Raw genomic sequence first — 25,918 nt, 5'->3', positions numbered from 1 at the left:
AACTCCTTGCATTATAATAGGGTCTTCGCACCACTCGGTGCTCGGGCCCTAATAATTAAAACAAGAGTAAAGGAGACCACAGTTCATTTTAAATATACTGTAGATTCAAGTTGCTCTTAGAGCTTCTCTCAGGTCAAAATAATCCAGTTTTATAATATAAAAATCTCTAATGTTCAGTATTTCACACTTTAAACTCACCAGAGACACCACATTGTTGGTGATGACGCCTCCAAATAGAGTCTTCACTGTGTTTTTCTGTAAAAAAAAAAAAATAAATACACGAGATACATTAATTAATAAAAGATACATTTTGAATTTGACACATCGCAACAATGAACTACTATTCAAGTGCTTAAATCTGTAAATGAATTGTAATTTCCAGCTTTTTGTTGGGTTATCAGCTGTAAGACTCATGCGCTTCTTGCAATGTTTATTATGTGCGTGTATTTTTGGTGTTTTTATTTTTTGTTTCACTGGAATATTTGATGAAACTGGTGTTGCTGTAATAAAGACTGATTTTATTTTTCTGAGAAGTATATTCTAATATTCGAATGGGGCATAACAGGGCATGCTATGACAGGACATTTGTTGTTGGGTCCTAACAAAGCATTCAATTCCTAATTTTGAAAAAGAAATAATAAATCTAATAAGATCTCTGCTTACGTTTTCTGAGCTGTAAAACATGCATTTTTTTTCAACTAAATAATAATAAATAATTGCAAAAGATACAGAAATAAATTTCATCCAAAAAAACCCACCCTGTAGGTTTTCTACATACTGTCTCTTGTGTATTATTAGATCGCAGTCTATCCTGGAAGTTGAGATCTTGCAATTGCAAATGAAACAACTCTCCTCAGTATTAGTGGAAGCTTTCTCCACTTCTCTCACACTTAAATCTTAAACTGAAGAAGTAAAGAAATGGAGGACGTATTTTGTTTCCTCCAGGAAAGGCGACGGGAGAGGAAACACTGCCTGTCTAAATAAAACTTGCTTAATCAACTTAAATAACTCTTTATTCCCAGTTAGCGAGGCTCTTCAACCTCTCCTCCGACCATCTAAGTAAAGCACGTGACCAGGTGGTCTCACGACAACTAGACGACTGTCACACATCCCTCCATCAGGGTTGAATGTGATGAGTTGGATTGTTTGTGTCGAATTCATATAAAAAAAAATGAAAAAAAGTCAGACTTTTTTGTAGATCTTGGTGTGCTACACGTGTTCCAAATTTGGTGCTTGTCGGTGAAAGTAGGCGTGTAAGGGGCTGTTTGGCCACGCCCACACGCAAACCTATAGATTACATCATTTTCCACCACGACTGACTAGTGTTCCAAGTTTCATGAGTTTTTGAGTACGGTAAAGCCGCCAAACAGGCAACAGCTAAATGAAATGTAATGTCATTTATTTTTGAGAAGAATTTTTCAAAAAACAGTAACTAAACTATGACAATAACCCGGAGGGTTGTTGGTGAAACCAACGCTCTGCAGGCACTAAACAGCTGCTTTACAGCCGACCAGCTCCCCTTTTCCTTCTTCAGCTGCACTCGGCAGAATCACCGAGGATATGTTTTCTTCCGGATATTTCCGTGGCTGAATATCAGCGGAGTCGGCGGCTCGGGACGCGTTAGTGTTTAAACTGCTAAAAGATTGAGGCCACATGGGTCTCAGATCACCTCCACATGTTGTCTCCATGCATCGCACATCTTTAGGTGTGACAGGATGAACCAGGACACCTGCAGTCAGTGTGAGAGTGTGTTTACCAGCTCCTGGGACATCTCCTCTATCTTGGTGATGAGGTCGGTGAAGAACTCGGTCATGTCCTTCTGCTCGCCTGTGTTAAGAGGCTGTTTGTCCATCGTGTAGGTTTTACAAAATGGCCGCGGGTTGTAGGCTTTCCTCTCACTCTCCTGAACACAAACAGAAACGCACGGTAACAGAACCATTCACTGTTCCTGCTGAAGAAGCAAGCAAACATTCCTGAGGTGGAATTACAAAATGAAAAGTAGAAGAAATTGTCGGCATAAATGTAAAACTCCTGACACAAACACAAGACGTGTGAAATGTAAAAATAATTTAGGAGCACAGTGTAAAGATCAATCTACCATCATCTTTGGCTACAAACAAAATATAAGACAATTGTCATTACCCGCATACAAACAGATAGCATTTCCTGTAGCTCCTTCACAATAAAAGCCTCTCACTGGTTCTCCAATAGAAAACAAAAGCAGGGTCAGACCGATAAAACGTGAATGTGTGTCACTGATGAAGCGCTGAAGTGATGCCACTGCTTGACTGAATGCCACCTGACTGGACCGCCTATGAAAAATATGTACAGCAACTTAATCAGGCAAACTTATAAGAGGTTCAGACCCAATCATCTCCAATGAAACAGGATCGACCAATGGGGATCTTGGTTGTGTTTGTGGTCGATTTATTTGTGACCCTTGGCAGGCGCGCGCGCGCACACACACACACACACACACACACACACACACACACACACACACACGCACGCACACACACACACACACACACACACACACACTGAGGCAAACAAAGAGAGAGCTTGTGCTGCTGAACCAGCACATCTTTTTAAAGTCCAGAAATATCTTATTCACAAAGCTGTGTTCAAACCACAGACTGTTTCTAAAAGAGTTCGTAGCTTCAGGTCTGTAAAATGGTTCTGATCCAGAAGTGTCTTCAGCTGCAATACCAGCGAGTGCCACTAGAGGTCGGCTCCAAAAAGCCTCCGGCTCCATAGACTCCCATTCAACTTCTCTCATCAAATCCAAAGTGAATAAAATGTGTCCATCAGTTATCTCGGTGTTGTTAGCTAAAGTCACTCCTTCTTATTAGTTTTCTGGAGGTCCATCTGAAAATAATCCCTCATTCATTAGAAAAGAAGATTCAAGAAGACCTGTTTTTGGGGGCGTGTCTGTTTGATTGACAGGCCTGTGGTGCAGTCAGGTTACAGCTATCGGTGGGCGGGACGTAGTATCGTCAGGTTTCCGATCAGATTAGTCAGATTAGGGTCCTCCTCCAGCTCGTCCAAATATGGTCACTTCCTGTTTTAAACCGCTCCGAACTAGCAAAGATGGTGACGGACAGAATCTGAACTGGAGGATTCATAACGTTCACAAACCAACGATGACATCACTGATGGTTGATGACATCACTGATGGTTGTCGCTGTGTGTCACTGTTTTAAAAAGTTGTCAACGTCTCAGAATCTGTGACGCTGAGCTTTGGTATAAAGTGAGCTCTGAAACTCACCATGAGATATGTGAACATCTTCTGCAGTTCCAGTAGTGTGGTCTTGTGTTTGATATCCTCAGCGTACTGCACACAGAAACACAGGATGAGAAGCGACACTCCGTTCTGACTCTGAATGACGTCTTCCTGACGTCCACAGCCTGCCGTCTGTCTCCGAGGCACTGACCTTGGCAGTGAAGACGGCTTGCCGGGCCTCAGGGATCATGTAGAGCTGCTGGATGGTGGAGGCCAAGTAACAGGTTGCTCCAAGGTTGGTTAAACCCACGAAGCGGCACTCGGCCCGGACGTCGTCGTGAGGCCAGTAGTCCCACTTGTACGGAGCGTGAGAGGCTGGAGGAAAAATATCAGGAGAAGTTTGAATGTTCTGTGTCTCTGTATGTACTTCTATTGTATCTTGTAGCATTTCTGTGGTACAACGACCCTACCGGATGATTTGTTAGAAAAGTGTGACGAGAAAGGCAGTAAAGAACACATAGTGGCAGAGATACAATTGAGAAGGACCATTAACTGACACACAAAATACCAATCGAACGCAAGCAGCTGGAGACACATCTCTGGATATATCATCAGAGTTAAGATGTTGCTCTGTGTCTGGTGGATGTTTAAATAGTAATTGTAGATAGTCTCAGCAACTTCATCTGCTGTTTTATGATGTAGCTGTGTATGTTTTTGTCGCACCAAAAATCATATCAATCGCGAGAAAGGTAATTCATTTTGAATTAAAATGACTGCAGGAGGCCAGTTTATCAGCGGACTCTTCTACTAGAGAGCCATGCTGTTGGAATACGTGCAGAATGTGGTTGGACGTTGTTCTGCTGAAATAAACAAGACCTTCCCTGAAAGAGACGTTGTCTGGATGGCAGCATATGTTGCTCCAAAACCTGAATATATCATTCAGCATTAATGCTTCCTTCCAGATGTTCAAGCTACCCATGCCATGTGCACTAATTCATCCCTGTACCATCACAGATGCTGGCTTTAGAACTGAGCTGATAACAAGCTGGATGGTCCCTCTCCTCTTTAACCTGGAGGATGCAGCGTCCATGATTTCCAAACAGAATCTCAGATTGTGATCCATCAGATCTCAGGACGGTTGTCCACTTCACCTCAGTCCATCTTCAATGATCTCAGTCCAGAGAAGGCGGCGGTGTTTCTGGATCATGTTTCTATCTGGTTTCTTCTTTGGAGAGTTTTAACATCATTTGTGGACGCAGCGATGAACTGTGTTCACAGACGATGGTTTTCACAAGTGTTCCTGAGCCCATGCAGTGATTTCCACTCCAGAATAGTGTGTTTTTAATACAGTGCTGCCTGAGGGTCCGAAGATCACCACCATCCACTATTGGTTTCCAGCCTTGTCCCTTGTGTTCAGAGATTTCTCCAGATTCTCTGAATCTTTTATTGATTCAGTAAACGTGGTGAACCTCTCCCCATCTTCACTGCTGAGAGACTCTGCCTCTCTGAAATCATCTTTTTATATCCAATCATGTTACTGATCTGTTGCCATGGTAACCTGGTTAGTTGTCAGATGTTCCAACATTTTTTTTTTTTGTCTTTACACAACTTTCCAGTCTTTTGTTGACCCTGTCACAACTTTTTTAAGACATGTTGCTGCCATCAAATTCCAAATGAGCAGATATTTTTATAAAATGATAAAATCTCTCAGTTTCAACCTTTGATATGTTATCTTTGGTCTATTTTCAATTAAATATGACTTTACTGGATTTGCAAATCATTGCCTTCTGTTTTTATTATTATTTATTTACATTCTTAATTTTACACAGCATTTAATCTTTTTTTGGAAACGGGGTTGTAATGAATAAAGTTAATTAAAAAAATGAAGCTTTCTCACCCTGCATGTGCTGTGACATGACCCAGTTGTGGAGCAGCCGATAGTTTTCCACCGAGCCCTTCACTGTCTCCACCAGGAGGTCGTACGCAGCGGCCCTGGCGGCATGCGACTTGCACTTGGGCTGAGCCCGGTCCGCCAGGCTGGGAAGAAGGAAGAGCAGGTTGTGAACGTCCCGCAGGAACTCCTGCCCCTCGCGGGAGAATTTGAAGGGAGGCTTGTGTTTGAGAACGCTGGTGGCGAGTCGCAGGAGGCCAGTCAGCCCGTCGTCCTCGATGGTCCCATCCTGCTGGTCCAGGATCTCCCGGCTGGTGGAGACACGAACACTGAGGTCACTAAGAGCTGCTGATACTCTTCTACACTGAGACTCATACACTCCTCAGGCCCTTTTTTATGGAGATGATGAGAAAGGTTGTTGGCCCAGCCACAGCTCATTGAATGACAGCATTGCTACTTTGAATAACAAAACCTAATTATAAACACAAACTGGGTTTATCCTTTTCATCAAAGCAGCATCAAGTGTCGAGATATTTTTGTACAAGGTTAAAAATTTGACATTTGATTTCCCTGTAAATGAGAAATATCAGCAGCTTCAGCAAAATAGAAATTCCCCCAAAACATCCTAAAAAACAAAGCTTGCAATTCTGTTTATAAAACATGTAGTTCAGTTTATGATGGCCGGACCTTCTGATGCAGTCAGCAAGATGTCGGGCGAGAGCGTCCAGGTCCAGCAGGGTGGTCTGCATGGAGCCGGCCAGGGACAGAGAGGGAGAGACCTTCTGTGAGTTCAAACAGACCAACACTAGCAACAATCCAACACAACACACGGAAGTACCACAGAACAATACTACAGGTGGAAGAAAACGGTTCTTAACTGTATCAATTCTGAAAATCATTATACCAAATATTAATTAATGGAACATGCAAACAAATTTGCAAAAAGAGTAGTGCTATAATGTTGGGTGTTAATATGATGCACATGATGGTGTGTCCTTTATACTGTGACAATTATCTTCAAAATACATTGCATTACATTGCCTTGCTTACAGTACCAATGTGTTGAATCATAACTTCTGTATCATAATACACATATTGCATCACCATGTTGTTGCCAATGCACGGCCCTGTCGGGCATCCCCACCTGGCTGGCGTCTTTCACATGTATGTTATCAATGAGTTTGCACAGCAGCCAGAAGTATTCTTTGCAGCCAGTCCTTAACAGAGGCTCCTCCTCATAGTCCTCCACCTGCAAACACACACGGCATCATCAAACTCCTCTGGTCATAGAAAAGCACTCACATTCAGTACAGGGGTGGGTTACATTACATTACATTACATTTCATTTACTGAACGTAACCCCGGTTCTTTGAGAACAGAGGGACATGTTTCACTATGGGAATCAACTTGGAGTGACTAACGACAGACTAATGACAGACAGGCCACGCTTCCCTCATAGTATCAACCTACCCCTCCCATCTCACTGTAGGCAGGGATCTTTGTGTCCCCATGCAAGCAGAAAAATGTGGGTGAAACACCTCACTGTTATCAAAGAACCAGAGATTACATTAAATAACCCGTCGTTCTTTTTCTAACTTTGCTCGGTGTTTCACGATTGGAGATATAACCCTCTCCTGGACTGCACTCGTACCCCTGAAGTCGTGAAACTCCATCAACCAAGGACCAGGTCCGTTCAGACCAATCATCATTCATCAGTGATGTCATCATCCATCAGTGATGTCATCGTTGGTTTGTGAACGTTATGAATCCTCCAGTTCAGATTCTGTCCGTCACCATTTTTGCTAGTTCGGAGCGGTTTGGAGCAGGAAGTGACCATATTTGGACGAGCTGGGGGAGGAGCCAGAGGTGGATCTGACCGATCTGATCGGAAACCTGACGATACTACGTCCCGCCCACCGATAGCTGTAACCTGACTGCACCACAGGCCTGTCAATCAAACAGACACGCCCCCAAAAACAGGTCTTCTTGAATCTTCTTTTCTAATGAATGAGGGATTATTTTCAGATGGACCTCCAGAAAACTAAGAAGAAGGAGTGACTTTAGCTAACAACACCGAGATAACTGATGGACACATTTTATTCACTTTGGATTTGATGAGAGAAGTTGAATGGGAGTCTATGGAGCCGGAGGCTTTTTGGAGCCGACCTCTAGTGGCACTCGCTGGTATTGCAGCTGAAGACACTTCTGCATCGGGTCGGTTGTGTCGCGTGGTTGTCGTGTTTCCTTCATTTCTGTTCTTCTATCAGGTAAACGTCGTTATAAACGGATTCTTGTTTTGTCCGTTGTGTTTATTGTTGTCGTTTCCTACTTTGAGCTGCAGACACAGTTAATACAGCTGCTGAGTTTGAGTCATAAACAACATGAATCCTGTTCATTGTGGAACTGTTTCACATTGTGTCTGTAGCGGGAGGAGGATGTATTTCTTATATTTCTTATGTGCAACGTGCACTTTCATCAGGAGTGTGTGTGCAGGTGTACATGTGTGTGTGCTTGAGACCCACCCTCAGTGGTTTAAGGGCCTGTGCATCAGGCAGGAACTTGAGCAGCGTGGAGGCGGCCAGCAGCAGGAAGGATCTGTTGATGGACTCGCCTCCCTCCAATCCCGAGAGAGAGAGTTTGTAGAGGCCGTTACAGGCCTCATGCCTCACAGCAGGCTGGAACCATGGCAACAATATACATGTCAACAAACTGAAAATGTTCAATATACCTTCACCTTCATTTAACGCCTTAGTTCTGATCCACATGTTGTACAACCCCGTTTTCAAAAGAGTTGGGACGCTGTGTAAAATGTGAATAAAACACAATGCGATAATTTGCTGATCATATAAACTCATATTTAATTGAAACTAAACCAAAGACAACATATCAAATGTTGAAACTCAGAAATTGTAATGTTTTGTAAAAAATATATGCTCATTTTGAATTTGTTGGTCCAAAATCATTATATATTGTTCAGCATTAATGGTGCCTTCCCAGATGGTTTTCAAAATAATTATACTATCAGTTTTAACCTGCATTTGTGGACGCAGCGATGAACTGTGTTCACAGACGATGGTTTTCACAAGTGTTCCTGAGCCCATGCAGTGATTTCCACTCCAGAATAGTGTGTTTTTAATGCAGTGCTGCCTGAGGGCCCGAAGATCACCACCATCCAATATTGGTTTCCAGCCTTACACAACTTTTCCAGTCTTTTGTTGAACGTGTCTCAACGTTTTTGAGATGTGTTGCTGCCATCAAATTCAAAATGAGCAGATATTTATCAGAAAACTATTATATTTCTCAGTTTCAACATTTGATATGTTGTCTTTGGTCTATTCTCAATTAAATATGTTTTTTTTTTTTTAGATTTGCAAATCATCGCATTCTGTTTTTATTTAGATTTTAGAAAGCGTCCCAACCTTTTTGGGAAACGCGGTTGTAGTTCAGACAGCATCACCCGGGTTTCAATAACTAGTGATACTGGTTCTGGTACCACACTCACTGTTTGCATTTTGACTGCCACAAATAAAAATGTGCGATTTAAAGATTTATACATTTGAAGCAAGTTGAGTAGATTAAGTATTTCTGAACAGAGAGAAGTGTTGTGTCACCTCAGGCACCAGCAGGGTGAGTTTCTTCAGCCAGTCATGGAGGTGGTCGCTGTCAGCCAGACTGGACTTCACTGTGGACGAGCAGTGAGCCCAGCTCACCAGCAGCCACATGGAGTAGTGAGTCACTGCAAAGAAACAAGCCTCGTGTTACGTTCCAGACATGAAGTGTCTGACTGGTTTCTTCTCCTGCGTTAAGGCCTCCTTCTGATACCACTGACACATGATTGGTTTTGGACTTAAAGATGATTACAGGAAAGTTCATGCATTAGGTTTCTTGATCCTTTCTGCATGTTTTAGCCTTACTTCATTCTTTCACACTTTTAGCAACAACACTGTCTGAAAATATGCAACAAGAGTGCCAAAAAACAATTCTCACCTTCGTGCCGAGATCTGTGGTCAGACTGAGCCTTGAGAACTCTGTAACAAAAACAAAACACGTAAATTAGCTATGATTTCTTTGCTCATTTAAAATGACGTGTCAAAAGATATTTCTTGAGCTCCTGTGCTGCACACCTGTGTGCGAGGTTGTCATAGGTGTAGGCCACATTGATGAGACGGTGGATCAGGTTGGTGCCTTGAACAAGACCGAGGAACACCTGTGAATCAACAGATCGGACGGTTACCAACTCACAGCTGATACCTGCGGCTGCCGTTCAGCAGTCATCCGAGTATTTCTCCACCTACCTCGGTCAGTCGAGGAATGTGCAGGCCCTTCCCGTGGTCTACGGTGGATTTACGGGATTTCCCCGGCCAGGCCCGTTTACGCTGGTTATCGGCGAGGCCGGACCAGGAGAAGACATCGTGGTAGGCCAGGTCCAGGTCTGCAGGGTCCACAGCAAACTGGCAGATCAGCTTCAGCAGGCAGGCGAGGCAGTCCAGCAGCCACTGCAGACCAGAGGAGGGAAGGAAACACGCCAACACTCAGTATCCTCTTCAAAGATATCTTTACACAAAACAGTCTGCACAAAATGGAACAAAACTGACTAAATAAAAAGTGTCCTCCTTTTATTTCTCACCACAGTCCAGGACTCCTGGTCTTTGGGTTCGAGGATCCCCGTGTTAAAGATCTCCAGGAGCAGCTGCAGACCTCCAGACGAAACAAACTAGAAGGAGAGGACGAAGGAAACACAAACTCAATGAAAGCCGGTGATCGGTGTGACCGGGCTTTGATCACAGCTGCTTGGTGTCGGTTTGTTCTGCAGGCTGTACTCTACCTTGCAGCTCCAGGTGTTTTTGCTGTTTTCTATCTGATCCTCACTGGAGTCGTCCGAGTCGGGGTACAGGTCGCTGTAGCTGCCCTACAAACACATACAGGGTTCAACACAAAGAACCCAATGCCAAAGTAATATTTACTATAGTTCAACATTTTGTTTTTTAAGTTTGTGTCCATGTGTTTGTGTGTGCAAAGGTCCTTAAAATATAGTGCGGTATCTTGTCTTTTCTACGTATTTTGTCTTCACAAAGTAATTGAATTTAGTAACTAAATAAAAAAAAAGAAGAAATCCTGCGTGCAGCATTTCTCTCACAGTGGACTCTCTGTGGATGCGTCGGTTGGGTTTGCCCAGAGCCTCGATGATCTCCAGAGCATACAGCAGCTTGTGGGGACTTTTAATCCTCAGCAGCTCCTTCCAGCACAGGCCTTCCCCATTCTACAAACACAAACTCTCAGTCAGTGCTTTTCATATGAAGCAACAGAGTAATGAAAGGAATTTTCTACGTGCTGTCACCGACCGTGTCGTCAGAGATGTTCTGGAAGGCCTGCAGCATCTTGGGACACGTAGGAAGAAGCATCAGGAGCTCCCAAACACGACGGGACAGATTCTCTGCATGAAGGTGAAGCTCCTCACACCGAGCGCTCTGGATATAAAACAACAGGTCATCAGCTCTAAAATATAACAACACTTTTACTTTTCCTTCCCATTTGTCATGAGTTAAAGGTAAAACCTTTAACAATCATAATCATTTAATGTTCTTGCGTATAAAGCAGAAGCTTGTTATCTTTACGAGGCCCCCCACCCCGCCTACCTCTGGGCTCTCGGGGACCTTCTCGGTGTGGGGGCTGGGAGGTTTGAAGCAAGCCAGCATCTCCAGCAGGTCGAAGAGTGTGGTGAGGTGAGGCTCCTGCAGCAGCAGCAGCATGGGAATATGCTCCTTCTGGGGGGGCGGCAGACAGGAGGCTGGCAGCTGGATACCTTCACCTTTCCTCTCCCTCCGCGGAGCTCCCAGAGACACAAACACCATCTGGGATCGAACACAACAACACAAATCAATGTTGGCATACACTGACATGATTAGAGAGAAAAAAATGGAACTAAACATGTTGAACTGACTGAAAGACACAAGCAGAGAAAGCAGCCAGTTACCTGCATGTCCTTGAAGCCCAGCTCGTGTAGCGTCTTCTCGTCGTAGTCTGTGGTGAGTTCATGGCCCGAGGAGATCATCCTGACTGGTCCCATTAGACCACCTGCAGCACACAGGACACACCTCATGCTCACACATCCTTATGAAGCAGTGTTAAACCCCGGGGGCCTGATGTTACCATGACGACCGCTAAACCGATCTACACACGTTTGTTTGTGGGTGAACAGAACCAGAGCTGACCTGGGAAGTCTCCTTGCTGCCGGCCGCTCTGGCCGAACTCCTGCAGCTGGGCCTGCTGGTTTAGCTGCTCCTTCTGCAAGTTCTCGTACCAGTGGGTCACCTCGGCTCGCAGGTCGGCTACCTGGTCGCTGGGATACATCTCGATGGTCATCTGCAAGAAGACGGCAACATGGAAACTCAGGTACGCTACGCTACACCTTATTGTCCCCACGGCTAACGTTTTCTAGAGCAAGTGTTGCTGCATTTTGGACTGAACATAACATTATTCCTAAGAAACATACATTTAGGTGCTGTAAATAGTGAGGTTTGAGTAAAAGTAGACTTTACATAAAAATAAACAAAGCAACACTTCACGTTGCCCCAATGGAACTACATTTCAAAGCTAAAAGAAAACAGTGAATACTAACTTAAAACTAAATATTTGTACGATACGACATTGCATATTCTAAAAATACATTTAACATCTTCGGTGTCGCTCCAATTGTACGATCACTTTAAGGAAGACACTCAGGACCAGATTCTCTCCTAACAGGATGTTTAACATTCATTGAAAAGGTTCCTGTACAGGTTGGCTACTCTAATGTTACGGGCCGCTATCTGGATTCAAATTTAACAAAACTTTGGCTAGAAATAATATAATTTCAAGTAGAAAAATAACCGACACGTATTCTGTTTGTTGGGGAATAAGTATTTTTTGAATAATTTCTGCTCTCAGCCTGACAAGTTTTCCATTAAATGTGAAAAGTATGGTATGGTAAGTGAATACAGCTGGTTTGTTGTGTTGTGAGTCGGTCACCTTGTCCGGCAGGCCGGCGGGCTGACAGACGATCCGCAGCGGCAGCGACTGTTTGTCGCTCAAAGCCTTGAGGTGGCTGCTGATCCCCGTCCCCTCGATCTGCCACTGTCGAAGGTGGTACGCAAACCTGCAGCGTCAAGAGACCAAACACCGCGTTGTTGATGCCCAGTAATGTTTTAATATTGTGTCAACGCTGCACAGGTGTCAGGTGTGCGTACCTGCGCCGGAAGGCCTCCAGGTGTGTTTTGAGCATGAGCAGACCCCTCTCGATGCTCGTCAGGCTGGAGTGAGCGTCCTTCTCCAGGTTTGCTGAGGCCATCAGGAGGCTCTCCATGCACTTCCTGATAAACTCCTGCTCCTTCTCCAGACCCGTTTTACCAGCTGGAGACATAAAACAGAGGGCATTTTTAAGATCTATAGTTCGCTCATGAATTGTGGCCTGCCGGCACCAGAAAGGCTCCTGAGGCCAAAGCACGTCCTGGACAACGGGCCATAGAAAAGTTCACAGATTGCTTCTGTAAAATGTAGATAACAACAGAATGAAATGAATGATTTGTAAATCTCGTGAATATTTTGAGAAATATTTGCTCATTTTGAATTTGATGGCAGCGACATGTTTTAAAACAATTGTGACAGGGTCAACAAAAGACTGGAAAGTTGTGTAAAGACAAAAAAAAACACCTGGTGGAACATCTGACAACTAACCAGGTTACCATGGCAACAGATCAGTAACATGATCGGGTATAAAAGATGATTTCAGAGAGGCAGAGTCTCTCAGCAGTGAAGATGGGGAGAGGTTCACCACTCTGAAAGACTGTGTTGGAAAATAGTTCAACAATCTAAGAATAATGTTCCTCAACGTAAAACTACAAAGAATTAGTGGATTTCATCGTCTACGGTTCATAATATCATTAAAAGATTCAGAGAATCTGGAGAAATCTCTGAACACAAGGGACAAGGCTGGAAACCAATATTGGATGGTGGTGATCTTCGGGCCCTCAGGCAGCACTGCATTAAAAACACACTATTCTGGAGTGGAAATCACTGCATGGGCTCAGGAACACTTGTGAAAACCATCGTCTGTGAACACAGTTCATCGCTGCGTCCACAAATGCAGGTTGAAACTTATAGTACAATTATTTTGATCACATTTTTAATTAATATCACAAAAATGTAAAATAATATCATTCCTTTCTTTGGAGAACTGAGTGAAAAGTAGTGACAGCTCTAGTTTTAGTTGAGAAACTGGTCATTTGAGCACACTTATTTTTTTGAGAACCAAAGTGCCATCGTGCCACAGTTCTGGTCGACTGCACCGAATGGACCTCAGAAGCCTCAGAACATCACAGCTGAATGTGGCAGTGACAGTGGGACGAATTCGGGGTGCACGACTCCACGAATGTCAAAGAAAATCCATCTGGCTGCACTCCTGAACCAATCTGGCTTTTTTGGTCCGAAACAGCGACGTTCTGCCCCTCAGAAACACGAATGTCACTCAAAAGATTTCACTTGGCTCGTTGCTTCATTGCCGTGTGTGTTTTAAAGCATTTCGAGGGTCTTAATCGCCACTATCCCGAGACTGACCCAAAGTTGAATGTGCGCTCGATACTGAAGTCCATGATGAAATCTCAGAACTGACAGACCGGTGGTCACAAAAACACATGTAACTCAGGTGCTGATGTTGATAAAGCAACGTGACTGGGACTATATGACCATGCAGATGTCTTGAGAGCGGGACTGTTATAAAACATGTACAGTTTAGAGAAGATAGGACAATGCACATCAAAATTACAGCAACTTGTAGTTTCATTGCGAAACGCTCAAAATGGCAGCCACGCCACGGGCACACCGTTGGACGAAAACAAATTATTTCAAGAATTTTTTTATCCCAAACGTGTTAAGATTGCGCTGACCAAATTTTAAGTCGTTCTGATAAATTCTGTAGGAGGAGTTTGTTAAAGTACAACACGCGCAAATCACCAAAAATGGCGATGGAATTAAAAATGGCCAACTTCCTGTTGAGTTGAGATCATAGGGCCAACAGACTTTTTTGTAGATCTTGGTGTGATACACGTGTGCCAAATTTGGTACATGTAGGTGAAAGTAGGCGCGTAGGGGGCAGTTTAGGAGGTGCTAGCGAACTGCTTGGCCACGCCCACTTGCAAAAACTATGGATTACGTAATTTTTTTTACCACGACTGACGCGTTCCGAGTTTTTTAGTCATGAAAAAAACTCATGAAACAGGTTTTTATTATTAATCCTATTTTAACAAACCCTGCAGATTATAAAATTTAAGATTAATTTGTGTTTTAAGATCTTTTTTGGGCTGATGAGTATGAAAAAAAAAAAAAATCGAATCCACAGATTTAAATGTCTTTTCGGAAATATTCAAGCATCGGTATTTAGGAAAATAAAACGTATGAGGAAGTGCTGTGTGTGTGTGAATGTATACAGACCATTGATGTAGTAGGAGTTGATGTACTGGATGGCAGCACGGCTGATGTCGGCAGACTGAGCTCTCAGAGCGATGCCCCACAGCTGATCCATCCCACACAGCTGGACAGACACAACACCGATTAACCATCAACTCAGACTCAGAGACGACATGAGTAATCATAGGCTTCAACATTTGAATCCAAAGAGTTTGTTTACCTCACAGCTGGAGGTGTTGTCCAGCGCGCTGGTGGCGAGGCGGGCGAGGTTACACAGGTGTTGAAAGAGGTTGAGTCCCGTCATGCTGATGGTCTCTGGTTTCAGCTGGGGCATCTGGAGACACACAATCACATTAACGCACACCAACAGAGACACACATGAACACACCAACATGCGCTTCTTCTCCAGCGGAGTTCAAAAACAGTTATTGAACACGTTCTTTCTGTCCCGTCCGTCTTTTCAGCAGTTTAAAGTTGTTAATTCTCACATCATGTGGTGACTGTGGTGGAATGTGTCTGAGAAAGACATGATTTTAACCCTCCCGCTGTCCTCGGGTCCTCCTTGTCACCAATGATCCCCAAAAATATAACACATAAATATTTAAATTTATATATAAATATAAAACTCTGGAAACGTTGGGGAACTGGGGAGACCAGTTTCTGAAGTTTTGAAAGTGAAATGTGGTCCCATTCTTGCCTGATGTAGGATTTCAGTTGCACAACAGTTGCCCCTCTGAAATCATCTTTTTATACTCAATCATGTTACTGATCTGTTGCTATGGTAACCTAATTAGTTGTAGGATGTTCCACCAGGTGTTTTTATTTTTTTTTTATCTTTACACAACTTTTCCATCTTTTCTTGATCCTGTCTCAACTTTTTAGAGACGTGTTGCTGCCATAAAATTCAAAATGAGCAGATACTTTCCATAAAACAATAAAATGTCTCCGTTTCGACATTTGATATGTTGTCTTTTGTCTATTTTCTATTAAATATGAGTTTTTGTGATTTGCAAATCATCATTTGTGTTTTTATTTCCATTTCCCCAGCGTCCCGACTGCTCAGGAGACGGGCTGTAATGTCTCTACCTTCTCCAGGAACAGGTGTTTGTAGGTCTCCATGCCCATGGCGTGCTGGTCTTTGCTGCGGACCTGATTGAGGAACCAGTGCAGAGCGTCATCGTAGCACTCGGCGTCCTCCACCAGACAGTGCCACAGGATGTCCACCTGCTCCAGACTCAGTCCTGACAGACGTACATGGACAAACACCATCACACGTTGGATCCAAACACATCCAAACAGACTCATTTGAGAATCTGTGTCTGATCTCTTCTTTCAGAAAGCCTCTACAGCTCTAATTATCTGCTTACTGCACCGCTTCTAAACATGGAGGTCAGGACCGTCCTCACGAGCTCCCGCGACATATGTGGGGGATTGTGTGATGATTAAAAGAATAAGTTTAACTAAAGTTAACAAAACTAACGCGCCTGCAGTAACGTGACGGTAACACACTGGAGCGCCGGCTCAGATACCAACACAGGAATGTGGAGCTGCTTTTATTTTTATCGGTATTGAGAGGACGTTGGCAGGTTTCAGCTGGATGTGGCCACGAGGGTCCCGGACCTCCTCTCCATGCAGCCCGAGGGCGTTTCTAGCAGGACTTTGCTCTCCACTTGTAATTCCATTATTAGTTTGTACTCCCGGTCCTATATTACAACCTTTCTGTGAATGTATAAATCAAATTTCCAGACTTGCCTTATCTAGAATTAAGTTTTTCAAATTCCATTAATAAACACGTACTGAAGATACAGTTCTGTCTTTTAACAAACTTTTCCAAAGTCTGTGTTTGATGAACCGAAGCTTCCAGATATTCAGGTCGGAGAAACTTCCATAAAACGGAAATGTTTGCTGCGAATTATCATATTGAGCTAAATGTGGTAAAACACTACTAAAAACATGATCTCACTCTCTCTCTCTCTCTCTCTCTCTCACACACACACACACACACACACACACACACACACACACACACACACACACACACACACACACACACACACAGATGTGATGTATCACTGTGAACTAACAGTAGTGAAATAAGAGGTGGTTTTAATGATTTGTTTTGGGATCGCTGTGTTCTGGCAAACGTGTAACTCTGTATGAATAGATTTCACATGGGATCAGTGTGATAATATACCCTTATGATCTACTAATTGCAAACATGCATCTGTTGCCTAAATTAGAAGATACACATCTAATGGCAAAACAAATCTAAATTCGAAATAAAAAGTAAGAGTACATACCAAATTAAAGTTTAAAAACAGTTTAAAGGTATTTCTATCTTCGATGACAGTTTTAGAGTTGCAACGGTATTTTGTTGCGCATTAAAGATGAATCCAGGACTCATTGTGTTCACTGAGCAGGAGAAGTGAAGGTGAATCTTACTGAAGTGGTCTGGAGATCCCAGCGTGGAGAAGACACAGGTGAGGAACTGCAGACGGACCTGGACCTCCGCACTGTGGGTGTACCTGCAGCAGCACACAAGAGGCTCATTGTTTTGTTTCATTAACATTTTGCTGTTGTATGATGTTTAATGTATTTTTATGGTAGAGTATTATCTTTTATCTTATTTTCTGATCCAGTTTAAATGTCCGACATTTTCTAAATCGCCTGTAAAGCACTCTGAATTGTACTTGATCTGTTTGGGCGTTGCGCCATAAAGAATGACAGCTTTAAGATGTGAAGGGACTCACAGTGCAAACTTGTGCCGCTGATCTCGGACTTCTTGGATGTAGTGTTGTAGGTTGTCAAAGAACAGTTTCATCATGTGCAGCTCCTTCTCAGCCCACCTGCAGTCCAAGCATCATTTAGTGAAACCCTTCCCCTCTCACAAGTTTCCTTTTTCACTGTTGAGTCTCAATAAGTGACGTAATTGTATTTCAAAGAAATTTTATATCCAAGAACAAGCAAAAGAAAAAGTAAAGTTTGAAACACATAAATTAAGTACAATTAGGAACACACAGGTTTCACTGTGCAAGCTTTTCAAAACTTGTATCTGACCTGAAGGCATTTGCTGATTCAGGGTTTCTATGTGGTTACTTACATGGTGATCCAGTGAGTGTCGTAGCTGGAGCCAAACTGCTGAAAAGTGCCGAAAAGTTTCGGTAGTAGACGCAAAGAAACCACAACAGACCTGAAGGAAGAGAAGAAGGAAGTCAGATTTTTCACAGCGCACCAAAACAAGAGGAACACACACAGAAATAACAACACAAAGATGCTGGTTATTCCACCGGAGGCGCTGCAGCATGTTTCAGAAGCAGTTTACTTGTGAAGGAAGCCACGTGAAGCTGCACAGACCAGATCAGATCAGTCAGGCAGGAAACCACACAGTCAATTTTCAAAATAAAACACCCTACGCAGGCTCGTGATCGTGTATCACACCACGACATTAATGTCTACCCTCCTGATCTTTCAAGCAGGAAAAGAAATGTGTTGTCAGAAGAAAAGGCCCTTTATGTGAAATGTAGATATGAATTACTTGAGGATAAATGTTTTTTAACAACTAAAGCTGATTTAACTTTCTAATGTGGGCTACAGCACAACAAAGTAGAGAACAACAATTTCTTCACAGTCAAACATTGTACAATTTCAAAAACTTTTTAGCATCTAAATAAGATGATCCCAAAAGAAACCCCGAATTAAAAAAAAGAGAGCAGCGCTCTAGTTTGGGTCGCACTTACCGATGATGGGCCAAGTTGTCAAGGCAACCCTCAATGAAGCGCATCCGGATTTGTCGGTCAGTGAACCAACAGACCAGAGAACACAGCAGCTTCTCTGCTTCATTAATCAGACCCTCAGACAGATGAATCTGAACACGACAAAAAATGGAAAGGACATCACACATTAACGTGAAAGCGGAGGACAGATTTGTTTTATTTTGCATCGTTTCTGGCTTTGACCTGCACATCTCCACCAATGCTGGGCGGCACAGCTCCTTATTTAGGCCTGGTTTTACTGGAGCATTACATTTTTTTATTTGTTGCAGGTGTTAGTGCCTTAGTTTTCTGTTTGAGTTGGTTTGGGAAACACTAATCATGTAAATTACAACCCCGTTTCCAAATATCAAAAGGTTGAAACTGAGACATTTTATTCTTTTATGAAAAGTATCTGCTCATTTGGAATTTGATGGCAGCAACACATCTTTAAAAAGTTGTGACAGGATCAACAAAAGACCGGAAAAGTTGTGTAAAAATAAAATAAATTAAAAAAAAAAAAAAAAAGCACCTGGTGGAACATCTGACAACTAACCAGGTTACCGTGGCAACAGATCAGTAACATGATCGGGTATAAAAGATGATTTCAGAGAGGCAGAGTCTCTCAGCAGTGAAGATGGGGAGAGGTTCACCACGTTTACTGAATCAATAAAAGATTCAGAGAATCTGGAGAAATCTCTGAACACAAGGGACAAGGCTGGAAACCAATATTGGATGGTGGTGATCTTCGGGCCCTCAGGCAGCACTGCATTAAAAACACACTATTCTGGAGTGGAAATCACTGCATGGGCTCAGGAACACTTGTGAAAACCATCATCTGTGAACACAGTTCATCGCTGCGTCCACAAATGATGTTAAAACTCTCCAAAGAAGAAACCAGATAGAAACACGATCCAGAAACACCGCCGCCTTCTCTGGACCGAGATCATTGAAGATGGACTGAGGTGAAGTGGACAACTGTCCTGAGGTCTGATGGATCACAATCTGAGTTTCTGTTTGGAAATCATGGACGCTGCATCCTCCAGGTTAAAGAGGAGAGGGACCATCCAGCTTGTTATCAGCTCAGTTCTAAAGCCAGCATCTGTGATGGTACAGGATGCATTAGTGCACATGGCATGGGTAGCTTGAACATCTGGAAGGAAGCATTAATGCCGAATGATATATTCAGGTTTTGGAGCAACATATGCTGCCATCCAGACAACGTCTCTTTCACATGATCATGTCCAAGACGTGTTGCTGCCATCAAATTCAAAATGATCAGCTATTTTCCACAAAACAATGAATGTTCTCTTTGGTCTATTTTAAATTAAATATGTATTTTCATGATTTGCAAATCATCACATTCAGTTTTTATCTACATCTTAAACTGCGTTCCAACTTTTTGGGGAATTGAGCTGTACATTTAAATTAAAAATGTTATTGTCTCCTGTGGTCATCAAAGATAAACTAAATATGCAACCTATTAAAAAAACACTAAAATATTTCAGTTAAAAAGAAAGTGAAGAAAAGGGCTGACTATTAAAACGGTTAAGTTACAAATTAAAAGGTTATATTTGGTTACAGTTCTCACATAAAGGTCATTAGTACAAGTTGACTGAAGCTCTATGAAGAACTCTGCACCTTGCAGCTGTTTGGTGGGAAAGCTTCTTCTGTTATGTGGAATGTCACAATTACTAAACTTTAGTTGACCACTACCAAACAATCACATGATATTTGTGCTAGTTGCATTCAGCTGTTTTCATGAACATGAAAGAAAGCGATTATGGTGATTATCCAAAATAATTGCAGTCAGCTCAAATGACTGCGATCAGGCGATTACGTAATAATGGTGACCATTCTAAACATTGATCTATGTATACAAAGAAAAGGCGTACCGCATCTTCATCCTGCACCAGGTCCCACAGCAGAGTGTTGCCCTTCTTACAAACATTATCCAGGTTTATGTCAGTCACAGCATGGCTGCTGGAGTGTTGGTGTTTATGAACAGCTGGTCCTGCAAAGATAAAGAGCATTCACCAAATTAGCTTTCCTAGTTTGACTTTTACTTACTTTAACTGTGAGGCAACTATCAGTGAGGTCATCAACTATCAATGATGTCATCAAACATCAGTCATCAACTATCAGTGATGTCATCAAACATCAGTCATCAACTATCAGTGATGTCATCAAACATCAGTGATGTCATCGTTGGTTTGTGAACGTTATGAATCCTCCAGTTCAGATTCTGTCCGTCACCATCTTGCTAGTTCGGAGCGGTTTGGAGCAGGAAGTGACCATATTTGGACGAGCTGGGGGAGGAGCCAGAGGTGGATCTGACCGATCTGATCGGAAACCTGACGATACTACGTCCCGCCCACCGATAGCTGTAACCTGACTGCACCACAGGCCTGTCAATCAAACAGACACGCCCCCAAAAACAGGTGTTCTTGAATCTTCTTTTCTAATGAATGAGGGATTATTTTCAGATGGACCTCCAGAAAACTAATAAGAAGGAGTGACTTTAGCTAACAACACCGAGATAACTGATGGACACATTTTATTCACTTTGGATTTGATGAGAGAAGTTGAATGGGAGTCTATGGAGCCGGAGGCTTTTTGGAGCCGACCTCTAGTGGCACTCGCTGGTATTGCAGCTGAAGACACTTCTGGATCAGAACCATTTTACAGACCTGAAGCTACGAACTCTTTTAGAAACAGTTTATGGATTTAACTCAAAAACGAATAACAAAAACTTGATATTGCAATGACAAGTATAACCTGATTATTTTAAGTCGTCGACTGTGGCTCACCTTGCACCAGGTGCTCATGGTAGATGGAGGCCAAGTTGGGGAGGTGCTGCTGGAGATGGGAGCTGAGCTCAGCATGGGAGTTGATCTGGACCAGCTCCTCCTCACAGCCGGACTCCTCCCCGTCAAAATCAGCCATGTTCTTCTCCGACTTGGCGCTGACCTGGGAGCTGCTGCAACTGACGTCATCAGCACTCAGCATGTCCTCGACCATCGGACTGAGGGACAAACAGAGCAGCGTGATCAGGAAAACACAAAATCAACATAACTAAAGGGAGGAAACACTTGAGACCAGAAATGCAGAGCACCATGAATAACCCTGAACTGGTTCTTGCTCAGAGAATTAATGAGATTTACGACATCTAAAGGCAAAAAAACCCACCTCCATTTGCAGAAAACAAATGCTAATCATATTAACCCATATTTAAAACAGACAACAGATCGAATACTGAAACTGTAATTTTTTATGTTTATTCAAAAATATCTGCTCATTTTGAAGCAGTAGAGCATGTTATATTTTTCATTAAACAAAATTTCTCAGTTTTAACATTTGATCTGTTGTCTTTGGTCTATTTTCAGTTCAATATGCGTTTACATGAATTGCAAATCCTCATTCTGTATTAATTTACATTTTACTACATCGTGTCCACACGCTCACACTATGAACAGGAGGTGGAGAAGCAGTCCTACCCTTCATGGTGGTGGTGGTGGTGGTGGTGGTGGTGGTGATGGTGCTGCGGGTTCATGAAACGGCGACAGTTGAAGAGCTCGCTGCCCATAGCCTCTCCAAGGAAGTCCCCGGGCCGTGGCAGACAGGGGGGCTCTTGAGGCCCCTGGATCATCTGGGAGGGGCTGATGTCCGGCGCCTGCTGTTGAGGCTCCGCCCCCTCGGGTCGAGCCGACGATGACGCAGAACAAGCATCCAACATCCTCATTCGGCCCTCTAACGATGTTGAGGCTGTAACCAGGACAGCAGAGTTCTCTGGGTTGAAGGGTAGACCTTTAGGTATGGCCCCTCCCCCCGAACCGCCTTGCCCCGCCCCCTGACTCGGCCCCTCCCCCAGAGCCTCCCCCGCCTTCCTCTTCCTCGACTCGATCTGCTCCCGAGGCTCCTTCTGCTGATCGCCTTCAGCGGCCGACCGGTTCCCCTCGTCTTCATCCTCTTCGTCGTCGTCATCGTCCTCGTCATCTTCCTCATCGTCGTCTTCCTCCTCCTCCTTCAGAGCCTCGCTGTCTGCCATGTCGTCGGAGTGCATTTCGCTGCCGGGGCTGCCGGCCGATTGGCTGGCTCTGCTGGAGGCGGCCTCGTTGCTGGAGGCCTCGCTGCGCCCGCTGCTGCTGCCCGGCCCGCTGCTGCCCTCCTCCACGCTGTTGGCCGTCTCGTCGGAGCTGCCCTGCATCGACTCCTGAGGAAGCACACAGAAGCCCTTTTCACAACTCCAACACATCAATCTCACGTTTGGCTTCATTCAGACACCAAAACATCCAATATTTGGCTGTACAGGAAGTTATTGTATAATATTTGAGCCCCTCACAGTCCTGTAAAGCTGGCATGAAGGAGAACACTTCTTAGAGATCAGCAGTTTTCAGACCAAACAGTTGGGAGGACTTTCCTGAGGAAACAGGTTCTAGAAGGCTTTTTACTGTTTACATTCACACCAACAACAGTTACTGTGAATGACAGCTGCTGCCGGAGACACGCTCCCACACTTATTCCTCCAACTGAGGAAACACTGCTTGAAATTAATCTTCATATTTTATCTGTTTGAAGAAGCAAAGAGTTTCATTCCAGAGGGCCAATAAACACAAATGGAACGGTTTAAATTGATCAGAATTACATTTCAGATGTATGAACTGATTCACCTGAAGCCTCCTGATGATCCGCTACAGTTTGCGTTGTCAGTTTTATCATTACGGGTCAATAGAAAAGCAACACTTCCTGTATTTTTCAAACTAAAAGCCCTAAAAGCCTTTTACAAGGAATAACCCCCATAAAAAGGCTTTTATAGTGAAACATTCACAGGAAGGTGTTCCTGAAGTCAGACGATCAACAACAAGCTGCAGAGCTTCAAACATCATCACAGCTCTGCAGCAGCTCGTCAACGGAGACTTTCACGTCTCTTTGTTGAATCGAGTCTCGCTGCGTTTCCTCCGACGTGAACAGACTTCATAAACTGGACTTTGTTGTCGCTTCATTTCTCAGGATTGTGTTGAAACTTTGTTCTGCTGTTCTAAAAGGCTTCGTTCGTAGCTGTAGTTCACTGTTATCTTACTGTGTTTTAAACCCGCAGGTTGTCTGTGCTCCTGTGCGTGTCACCACAGTTCCCATGGTAACGGGGAGAGGGAGGAGCTAAAAAAGTCCCACAAAACGTAGTTCTCGGAACCTAAAAGGTTCTAAGTTCCCCTGGTGAGGACACGCAGAAAGATAGAAGTTCCTCCCATCGCTCTATGAACGCTGAAATAGTTCCTGCGGTCTGAAAACACCGACTGACTTCAGGTCAATTTACAGCCACTTGTTGAAAACACGTCCCGGTGTTTGTGTCTCTGCATTCATTCAGACCTGTAAGACTGCTGTTGTGAACTGTAAGCAGGGTACTTATTTGAGACTTGAGACAGACACTTTAAACTGCAATCAAATTAAAGGAAACGGGTGAATGTCTGAAACCAGTCCTCCAGGATTGCACCGAGATGTTTTGTGATTGTTGTGATCAAAAATTTTTGATTTTGTGGTGGATTTTCTAAAAAAAACTTGCAATGTAATCTGTGGAGTTTGGAGTGAGTTTTTTGCGTAAAATTGCAGGAATAAGAAAAAGTTGCAAGTTCAGAAAGAAGAAGAAAAAAGATTTAAGCCCTACCTGATAAAGTAATAAATCTGAAATCACTTCCTGTGATAATAATCCTGCTGCACATCAGAAATATGTTAGTTCTAATGTTTTCTATGTATTTATTGAACTTAGAGAACCGTGGATATAAAAGTTCCTAAAAGGTCTTAAAAGGTCCTAAAAGTTCCTAAAAGCTGCGTATGTTTCCAGAACAGACCGTCTGTGACTGGAATATAGAAACAAGGACTACATCTGCTGTCAAAATAAGAGCTTTAGATGCTGTTTAATTCATGTTCATTCAACACATAGACCTGCTGGATGAAACAAACAAAGAGACGTCTCTGACAACTGGACGTGTGGAGAAAACTCATTTAACATCCAGTAATATGGAATCACTTCCTTTGATCACAAACATTTAATCATCATTTTAATGTGAAGAACACATTTCCCACAAACTCCGTCACTTCCTGTTTCTCCTCTGGTTCCTGTTCCTCCGTGAACAGAGTTTTATTTGGAGATGAAAACAGGAGCAGAGACTTTCTGGTTGGAATGAGGAGTTATTGTTGGTAATGAAGAGAGTTTAGTTTGAAAAGATTTACTTTATGATTTAATACTTTCAGATTCTGATGACGACGTTTTTTAATGGAAAAATTGTGAGAATTAAAAAAAAAATTGCAACCTCTGCAAATATTGCAGTTTGCTTGAATTAACGTTAATTATTGCGATCTTGATTTCCTGGAAGGACGGACTACAAGTTTCAGGTGCAACATCTCAACTTCATGTTGATCACGACATTCATTTCCTCTCAGTTTCCAGTTTTCCTTCAACAACATCAGCAGAATAACGTTGGTGACGATACGGTTTCTGACTAAATATCAAATGCTGACATTTGGACAATTACATCTGTATAGTTTCAGCTCTACTTTGTGTTCCATGTTGACTGATGTACTGAACATGATGTCTGTGTTTACCTGCACATCGGTGTTGTGATTCTGCTGCTGATTTACTTTATGTTTTAATACTTTCAGCACAGATTCTGATGATGATGTTTTTTGCGGAAAAATCGTGAGAATTTTAAAAAATTGCAAGATCCCACAAATATTGCAGTTTCCTTGAATTAGCGTTTTATTATTGCGATCGCAAGATGGAGATTTCCTGGAGGGACTGAGAAACACATTTGTGTTGCAGTCAAAGGAACTTCAGTTAATTCATAGAAATCGAACATCCTTGAATGCACACGGGGAAACAAAAACCAGCTCCGAAAATAAAAAGCCTGTAAAAAGTTAAGTAGTTTTGTGTTTGACAGCTTCCATGTAGACTCCATCACAGTTAATTTATTGACTGGTTCTTTCTTTGAAGATCCTACATGGTGTCTGTTCAGATTTCCATTTCTTTTTTTGATTATAAAGCAGGTGTAGGTATCATATAAATACTGTAAAATTGTGCTGTTTGGACTTCTGCCCCCAACCTGTGATTGGTTAGCCTCGGTGTGTGTCATCCAATCAGAAGAGGACGTCAGTGACATCGATGCACCTTAAACACAGTCACGAAGCAGCCTGTTCCTGATGGAGCTCCAGATGTTCAACTATACTGAGATGGCTGTTCAGACCTAAAACCAGTACAGAATATTTCCTTGTGCATGTCAGGTTTGATCCGTGTTGATCTCCGTACCTCTGTATCAGACAACCTCTGCTGGCCTCTTTTGCTGCCAGTCATCATCTGGTCGTCCATCTCGATGTCACTGCCGCCGCTCTGCTGAGTGTCGCTGTTGTCACTGCTGTCTGGACTGGCAGCCGGCGACCCTGAAACCACACAGAATAACACGCTGGGAACGCTGGGAACACTGAGAACACCGAGAACACTGGGAAAACTGAAAACATTGGGAACGCTGGGATCACTAGAAAAACTGGGAACGCTGAGAACACTGGGAAAACTGAAAACATTGGGAACGCTGGGAGAACCGAGAACGCTGTGAACACTGGGAA

General features: G+C 43.1%; 1 protein-coding gene across 1 annotated transcript in view; it reads right to left on the bottom strand.

Annotated features, from left to right (window-relative positions):
- Positions 1–25,918, bottom strand: part of usp34 (ubiquitin specific peptidase 34) — an 84,953-nt gene that overhangs the window by 28,733 nt on the left and 30,302 nt on the right. The window contains exons 13-44 of the mRNA XM_069723716.1: positions 25,605–25,735; positions 21,802–22,517; positions 21,115–21,329; positions 20,200–20,318; positions 18,293–18,420; positions 17,656–17,745; positions 17,306–17,401; positions 16,998–17,080; positions 15,642–15,796; positions 14,776–14,889; positions 14,580–14,679; positions 12,341–12,503; positions 12,123–12,249; positions 11,327–11,477; positions 11,089–11,189; positions 10,751–10,966; positions 10,457–10,582; positions 10,252–10,374; positions 9,940–10,023; positions 9,742–9,828; positions 9,410–9,610; positions 9,239–9,321; positions 9,102–9,142; positions 8,726–8,850; positions 7,637–7,789; positions 6,259–6,363; positions 5,802–5,857; positions 5,121–5,425; positions 3,435–3,598; positions 3,269–3,334; positions 1,757–1,903; positions 199–255 (exon numbers count right to left, since the gene is read on the bottom strand). Of these exons, the coding sequence (XP_069579817.1) occupies positions 199–255; positions 1,757–1,903; positions 3,269–3,334; positions 3,435–3,598; positions 5,121–5,425; positions 5,802–5,857; positions 6,259–6,363; positions 7,637–7,789; positions 8,726–8,850; positions 9,102–9,142; positions 9,239–9,321; positions 9,410–9,610; positions 9,742–9,828; positions 9,940–10,023; positions 10,252–10,374; positions 10,457–10,582; positions 10,751–10,966; positions 11,089–11,189; positions 11,327–11,477; positions 12,123–12,249; positions 12,341–12,503; positions 14,580–14,679; positions 14,776–14,889; positions 15,642–15,796; positions 16,998–17,080; positions 17,306–17,401; positions 17,656–17,745; positions 18,293–18,420; positions 20,200–20,318; positions 21,115–21,329; positions 21,802–22,517; positions 25,605–25,735 (4,628 nt within the window). The remainder of the gene's footprint in view (positions 1–198; positions 256–1,756; positions 1,904–3,268; positions 3,335–3,434; positions 3,599–5,120; positions 5,426–5,801; positions 5,858–6,258; positions 6,364–7,636; positions 7,790–8,725; positions 8,851–9,101; positions 9,143–9,238; positions 9,322–9,409; positions 9,611–9,741; positions 9,829–9,939; positions 10,024–10,251; positions 10,375–10,456; positions 10,583–10,750; positions 10,967–11,088; positions 11,190–11,326; positions 11,478–12,122; positions 12,250–12,340; positions 12,504–14,579; positions 14,680–14,775; positions 14,890–15,641; positions 15,797–16,997; positions 17,081–17,305; positions 17,402–17,655; positions 17,746–18,292; positions 18,421–20,199; positions 20,319–21,114; positions 21,330–21,801; positions 22,518–25,604; positions 25,736–25,918) is intronic.

This window comes from Brachyistius frenatus, unplaced genomic scaffold (genome assembly GCF_029030835.1).
Source record: "Brachyistius frenatus isolate BFR_SWC_R1_liver_20210118 unplaced genomic scaffold, ASM2903083v1 Contig_342, whole genome shotgun sequence".
Taxonomy (NCBI): domain Eukaryota; kingdom Metazoa; phylum Chordata; class Actinopteri; family Embiotocidae; genus Brachyistius; species Brachyistius frenatus.
Note: the sequence above shows the minus strand (reverse complement) of the source record. Positions and strands in the feature narration are given on the sequence as shown.